This window comes from Halyomorpha halys, unplaced genomic scaffold (genome assembly GCF_000696795.3).
Source record: "Halyomorpha halys isolate HHAL.00 unplaced genomic scaffold, Hhal_1.1 Scaffold420.1, whole genome shotgun sequence".
In the NCBI taxonomy this organism is placed as follows: Eukaryota; Metazoa; Arthropoda; class Insecta; order Hemiptera; family Pentatomidae; genus Halyomorpha; species Halyomorpha halys.
In genome coordinates this window covers 715,844-723,650 of record NW_027107456.1, presented here as the reverse complement: position 1 = coordinate 723,650, position 7,807 = coordinate 715,844, and the positions used below count along the sequence as shown (strand labels likewise).

The 7,807-nt window shown below is 29.4% G+C and overlaps 1 protein-coding gene across 2 annotated transcripts in view; it reads left to right on the top strand.

The window, feature by feature from the left end:
- Positions 1 to 7,807, top strand: part of LOC106682510 (protein Malvolio) — a 113,857-nt gene that overhangs the window by 71,207 nt on the left and 34,843 nt on the right. For both annotated transcript variants that reach the window (XM_024359076.2, XM_067045740.1), the window contains 5 exons: positions 1,003 to 1,158; positions 3,012 to 3,170; positions 3,248 to 3,295; positions 4,492 to 4,650; positions 6,136 to 6,359. In XM_024359076.2, the coding sequence (XP_024214844.1) occupies positions 1,003 to 1,158; positions 3,012 to 3,170; positions 3,248 to 3,295; positions 4,492 to 4,650; positions 6,136 to 6,359 (746 nt within the window). The remainder of the gene's footprint in view (positions 1 to 1,002; positions 1,159 to 3,011; positions 3,171 to 3,247; positions 3,296 to 4,491; positions 4,651 to 6,135; positions 6,360 to 7,807) is intronic.

Here is a 7,807-nt window from a genome sequence, read left to right as displayed (position 1 = left end):
TTATTATATTAAATGTTAAGTTGCTTTTTATTTAAGAATATGTCTCTAAATGTTTATTTATGATGTAACGAAATATAATTAGTGATTATTTTTATGTTTTTTTAAATTATAAAGTGTCTTGATTTGATTTGTCATTATCAGAGCTATTTTTGGGCGTACGAATTGGGACAAGGTTGAGCCCTCAGTTTGGAGTAGTAAAAATGATTTTTGACTTCACATAATGCTCTTTGTAGGTTTACATTTTAAGGAGAAACGAAATATTACCATTTTTACTTTTACTTACTTTATAAAGTAAGGTAAACTATTGAGATCTAGAAATTTTCAAATAAATGTTTTAAGGTCCCCAAGTCCAAATAACCTACACTGGCAAAATGGTCTGTGCTAGTTCAAAAATTAACGCACTAAATTGAGATATAACAATTGCCCAGACTATGCCATGTGAACTATCATCATAAGTATGATCATCATGAATGCCCACTATAACAAAATTACAACTCTAAAATCTTTCGCGATTGCATTACGACTTCTTTATTTTTTGTTAAACTATTTTTCTTGGTATATAACAAATTTATATTCATTATTCCCACCTTGAGAAGTCTTAAAATACGAGTTCTGATAAAAAAAAAAAAAAATTGTTTTCGGAAATCACAAAAATAGAGATATACTATATTATAATAACTCGAGCCCGTTAATCTACACAAATGGGGGGACCTCTACTAATTTCGGTGTTTTTATTTAAATTTTTTAATTAATAATAAGTGGATTGTAATTTATATTTTCAGTGGATATTGACGGTCTGATGAAATGCAACATAGAATGGTAATAAAGTGTGCATAAGTTGCATGAAGTTATTTGTAATATATTATTTAAAATAATATATTTGTATTTTTATTTATTTGAAGGATCATTGTATCTTGGATATCTGGTTGTTTGGAGGGCTTAAAGTCTATATACGACCCCAAGGTGCAAATTAGTGTATTATTAATTAAATTTTGTTTTCAGTTTGTGATGCAGGAGCCACTGTTCACTTCGATAGCTTACGGTACGATAGTTCCGCAGTGTTCTAATTGCGACAGTACCAAACTGCTTCAAGCCGTAGGTATTATTGGATCTTGCATCATGCCTCATAATTTATATCTTCACTCTGGTCTAGTCAAGGTGAGTACTCTAATAACAATAATTAGATATTTTCAAAAATCTTTTTACATGCTACTAAAAATTTAAACGTTTCCACTAATGTATTACGACGAGAATAAAATCATCTTACAATTATTTAAAATATTGTTTTAATTTTTTTTCACTGCCTTAACCACAAATACCCTAACATTTAGTGATTTACGGCTTCTAGTGAAAATTCTCTATTAAAATTAATTATTCTATATTGGATGTATATTTCATTTAATGAAAAAAAGTTCCGACTATAGCACTGCAATTTACAATTATTTGTTTATTTTAAATAATCATTTATTATCCATACTTTTAATTATAATATTATTTTTAAAAAATCTAATTATTGCTAATACATTACTGCTCTCCTTAGTCATATACTCTATACATTAAGAAAATCAATTTTGTTTAAAAAACTTCATTAAAGTATATTAATTTACTTAAAAATTGAAAGTGTATAATCTTTAATAACTTCATTCCTAACATACTTCTAAGGCATTGGCATTGAATTGTATATACATACGTGTTTCTATTGTGTATACCAATAATTTTTTTATTACAAATTTCTATTAGTCTTGTTTTATTGAATATGCAATCCATCAATTTTATTATTGAAAGCAATAATTTTTCTTCGTCATTAATTAAAAAATATTCTGAATAAAAATTAATTTAATTAGGAAGATAATTTTGACTACATCCTACTCGATTTCTATGCTATTTCCAACAAAACAACCACTGATTTTAGAATAAGTATGTCACTAGATTTAAATTTTATGGACTACCCTTCCTGTCCTCTCCCGAAGTCCAAAATGAGATGTTGAAAAAACAAAACAAAAAAAAAAACTTGTTTTTATTCTCCTAAATAAATTGTTTTGCTGTGTGAATTTTTTTTTTAATTATGATTTCACCTCAGGGTATGAAAAAAAATCATTTAGGAATGAATTTTAAGATAGTAAAATTTATTTGTTTACACTTAAAATTAAAATGTTTAATAATTAGAAGACATATATATTTGGCTATTTTCAAGGTTTTATCTCAAAACTGAAGCAGCAAAACTAAGGCATTTATAATAAAACAAAAGTTATAAATAAACATAATACATTTTTTTTATTTAATGTGATTTACAACTGTATAAATAATAAGTACAATAAGTAAATATGTTGCGTGTTTCATTTACACTTGAAAATTCTGGGAAGGAACCAACCATGGGACATCAAGTATTAATTTGATTAGAAGGTCCCGTGGCCTTACATAAAAATATTTTAAGCTTAAGACATAACCAATTTAGAAGTTTTATTGTTTAAATTACACAGTGAGATTTCAAGAATGTTAAGAACGATTTGAGCTCAAAATATTGAACAAATATGTTAAGTCTGTCTGTTTTTTTAATACGTTAAGCTTTTTAGGGCGAAAGACTCAACAGATTACAAAGTTTGATGACTAAAATTATTCAGCGGGCTCCCACCAAAAAATCCTATCCATCCTAAAACATTCGTTAATATATGGCATAGCTATGAGCCCTTAGCAGATAAAATCCTGGGCATATATAAATTTAAGGATAGCTGATTCTTAAATGTGAAACTGAAGTAATATTTTCCAGTTGGGCAACGTAATTACTTATTGTAGTGTGTTGAATAGACTTTCTTAATAATATTATATTGCTTATGGGAATGAGCTTGAAATTGTCTAGATTTCGAATGAATTACAATGTAGAAGGAAACATACTTAATGCGAGAATTATTGTAGGGATAAACTGGTTTATACTAAATATTCTAAATCTCTGACAAAATTATGAAAAAAAACTTGACATTTAATTTTATTGAAACATCATTTTTATATTTCAGACGAGAAGTATTGACCGAACCAAGAATAGCAAAATATCTGAAGCCAATTTCTATTTCCTTGTGGAGTCGGCACTTGCACTCGCTCTATCATTCTTCATCAACGTCTTCGTCATGTCAGTATTCGCAGAAGGACTCTACCATAAAACAAACAGCGATGTTGTAAGTATTAGTAGCTATTATGAGCAATTAAAATTTAAATTATTTTAATTTTATATAATTATTAATTTATTTTTCAGAGGGAGCTGTGCGTGAATTCCTCAAATCCATATTCCGATTATTTTCCGGTAAGAAGGAAGTTGATAATTTTGTCTATAATATACATTATTTAATTAATTAATTTTTTAAAATATCATAGGATGGTTTGATAATATAATATCACTGTTATCAGAATCCAAAAAAAAAAAACTTTTTCTTGAGGGAGTTTGATAAAACTGAATTCGGAAAATCTGTGACAAATAACGCGGTTTCAAAAGTCGATATATTTATATATAGACATATATTTTGTTAGAGCGTCTGAAGAGAGACACTAATTTTCTAGACTCAGAGTATAAGAAAATTATTATAGAAATTGTTATTTAATTAATTGACAAAAAAGTATTTATTAGCTTTATCTGAAAAAAATATAATTCCTTGTTATAAACACTTATTTGGATGTAAGAAAAAAATCATATTTCACTGTAATTGATGAAAAATATTTTTTTAAAAAAATTATTCAGCTTAAATGTTTAATATGTAAAGGATTAAAACAATATTAAATATTAGTAAAACAAATATATGGTGTCCTAAAACATCTATACTTTTACAGGGTAAAAATTATCAATTAAAAGCAGTAAAATCTCATTCGAAATTTTTATATTAATTCTTACTGAGTTACTAAGTAAGTGGAAATATTCCAAGATTATATCAAATTAATTTTTCACGTTATATTTTGTGAATAGGCTCTTGAGTTGGTGTGTTTAAACTTTACGAAGTGATTTTTCCTTATAATAGTGGAACTTCGTTATTATCGTTTGTGATTCCTCATTTATAACGTACACTTGGTTTCAGTCCTGGTGGGTGGTTTTCCTATGAAATATTATGTATTAAAACGATCTTATTTCCTAGCTATAACTCTGAATTAAGGTTATCACTGATGTATTTTAAATGTTGTAGTTATTTTTTAAATAAATATAGTTCCAGTAAAAAACGTTGTAATTCTAATGAAATAATAGTTATAGGAGTTCGATGCAATTTTCCCCTCAGTTGCACTGCTTTAACAATCTAGAAAACACTGCTTGAAAATATTTTTCGTATTACAGAAAACATGAATTAATGATTAAATTTAATTTAACAGTGTTGAATAGATCTAAATAATCGTTTTTCCTAATATAAGGTCGAAATACGAAACAAATATAGAGAAGAGAGAGAATAATTAAGTTAAAGTATTGTTTTAATCATTCATACAATTTTTTGAATTTGTTGTTAAATTTAAAATTTACAGAACAACAACCAATCTATTAATATTCACATCTACGAGAGCGGCTTGTTCTTGGGATGCAAATTTGGGATGGCTGCCCTTTATATTTGGGCAATCGGTATTCTGGCTGCTGGCCAGAGTAGTACGATGACAGGTTGTTACGCTGGGCAGTTCGTCATGGAGGTGAGGAAGGCTAAAAAATATATTAAATTAATAAAATTATTTTGTTTATTATTAATTGTTCTATTAATTATATGATTTTCAAAATGATTAAACTAATAATTGAACTTTAAATATTTGAAATTATTATTAATTCTCATGTACTAATGTAATAGAACCCCAGTGAAGAAGCATGTTATAAAAAAAATCTGAACAATCCGTTCGCTTCAAATTTAGTCTCGGGAATTTTCGAGGCACCTAAATATCTAAGAATCCGAAGTCGAATGAAGGCTGGAGTTACATCTAGGAGGCCGCTAGAACACTACAGCGGTGAAGAAGATGGCGTCAATCAGAGACTAGAATAAAAGAATAAACTGAGAGTTCTATAAACCATGAATCGCCGAAGGAGAGAAAATAGATTTGGATAATTTTAAAATTCTGTTTTATTTTTAGCACAATTTTTTGAAAAAAAAAATTATGTTTTTTGATTTTTTAGTTTGTTAAAATTAGTTTCTTTTTCTATCATATAAATAAATGATTGGACGTATTTTTCAAAATATGTAGGACTGCCAGTATAACGAGCTGATGAAGCCCTACAAAGTTGGACGAAACGTCGTCAAATAAATAATTATTAACTTTTTGGCACACTCCCGAACATTACCAGTCATTCAGTCTCATGAATACTTTTTGGGATTATAGCTTCCTGATAAGTTCTCATCAGGAATCCTCTGTTTTCAAGTTCAACTTCCACATGTTCCCAGCTGCATTAAAAACTCCAATGATTTGTTGGAGAGAATACAAAATTAGATTGAAGAAAAGTTTGCTACAGTATTTAGATCGATGAAGTATCATTTTAAAAATGAATCATACTGCTTAACAAAATCAATAATCCAATGAATGTGATCCCTAAAAGGTAAATAACTGTGGTCTTGATATTCAATGTTGCCCATAGATCAAAATATCGTTTTTAAATTATATTGTCTGGAAATATTTTCCTTTCGAATTACCATTACACAACTTTTCATACAATGCATAATTTTTGAGTATGCTAAATCTGCAGTAATCTGAATAAAAGTTTCTTTCCGGTTTTTCTTTCTCATTCTCAGAGATTTATTCTGTATACAAAATGTTGATGGACTTCAAGAAGTTTCATCAAAATCGTTTAGTCCATTGTCGTTAGAAACACTGAAATATGATTTTTAGCATGGAATAAAGACTGCATAATGAGTAAATTATATCTTATAAATGCCTGATGGAAAGAGAAATGGTGTTGCTAACTAATTATAAAGAGAGAACAAGAAATTCTTACAACCAATAACTCCCTTTCAAAAAATCTATTACATATAATTACACATCATGTTAAAATGACTCACTCATATATCTAAGTATTAAACGCAAAATCTTATTTGTAAGGAATAAAATAATTATTAGGAAAATAATAAATACAAGCACTACCAGAGATGAGAAGAGACAGTTATTACAATACTAAGACACCTTCGTATTCCACAGGGTTTTCTCAACCTTTCTTGGGTAAGATGGAAGAGAGTGTTGTTCACTAGATCCATCGCCGTGGTTCCATCCTTCCTGGTCGCTTACAACACTGACATGGGCAAATTTTCGGACATGAATGACTTACTCAATGCACTGATGTCAATTCAGCTACCTTTCGCTGTACTTCCCGCCATTGCATTCTCAAGCAACATGAGGATCATGGGAGAGTTCTCCAATGGAGTGTAAGTATTTTTATTTTAATACTTGTCAATATATATTTTCAATAGCTATTGCCAATCAACTGGCAGAATTTAAGTAATTATTGCTTCATTAAAAGAAGTATTCTTGGAGTATAAAAATGAGGGTTTGATTATCTTTTCTGCACAAGTTTTGGTGTGGAGGGAGCAAATCTGCTAAAGTGATGTGAGATCGGTTTATTATGGCCAGAGACCTATTAATGAGATTCTACAAATATGATAACACTATTTTTTTTTTTATGACCAGGTAGGGGACCTAGTCAATTCTGACTCATGGGAGGGTAGGGTTGCTTTTTAACCAACCTCTTCTGACCACGGTGAGGGGTCAAGTTTTCATTTCATGGGACCACAACGGAAATAAATGTCGACCTTCCAGAACGGATTCGAACAGAGGACGCTGCAGTATCGTACTTTCTCTGGTAAAAACGGCCCTGACAACATTATGCTGCACTACTGCTAGTTATCGGGCCTAGATATCTTTAAAGAATTTCCTCCCCTACTCTTCTACAAGTATTATCCTCCTTGAACACCCCCAAGCAAGCCTTCGCACAATCTTTCCAGTATATAGATATCAGATCATGCCCTGCCTATTGAAGTCCTAATAATTTTATCAACTGTACAATTTTCATATAACAGCATTTAGAAAATTGCTTGATTTTTTTCCTTCTCTAATAATTAAAATCATCAAGAGGACTAAATTTTCTCTTTCGTTCATTTTAAATGCACTTCAAACCATGTTTCAAAACAGGATGAAAGCATTGTTTTGTGTAAATCCTTGTTTCACTTGAACGAAATTTTATTACAAATTTAAATATTCAGCCATTTACAAATAAGTTTGTTAAATCAAGCAAGATTGAAAAAGTGGCTCATGAACCCAATACTCCCAGCCTCCGTGAAAGCCTTACTCATCTTATCTTTAAAACAGAAACTTCTAGTATTAGTCGTTATACGACTTGTAATAAGTGCGTACAGAGTAGTATTGATTAAAATCAATGAGGGTAATCACTCGATAAATGTATATTAAATAAATGTATTTAATATACTGATGTATCTTGATAAATTTGATGAAATACGAATTTATGTCCAGTTTGTCAAAAATGTGTGGTGAGAGCAGTTTGGTCAGGTTTGTTGAGGTTTTTTGTTTTAGAGGTACAACTATATTTGTGCTAATATACTCTTGTGATTATGTTATAAAGTTCTGAAATAAGGTTTCCTGCAGTTCTCTTCATAAGGAATTTCATATACTATGTTAGACTGTAGCTCTCTTTCGTCATCGGCTTTTGAATTAGTGAAGAGTTAGTACCAAAAATACTATAAAATACCAAACAGGAGAAAAGTAATAGTTCTCCTACATAAAATATGTAGGCTGTTACAGAGCACAACTATGCAAACAATAAAGTTGCGAAATGTTACCTCAATTGATTGACTGATCC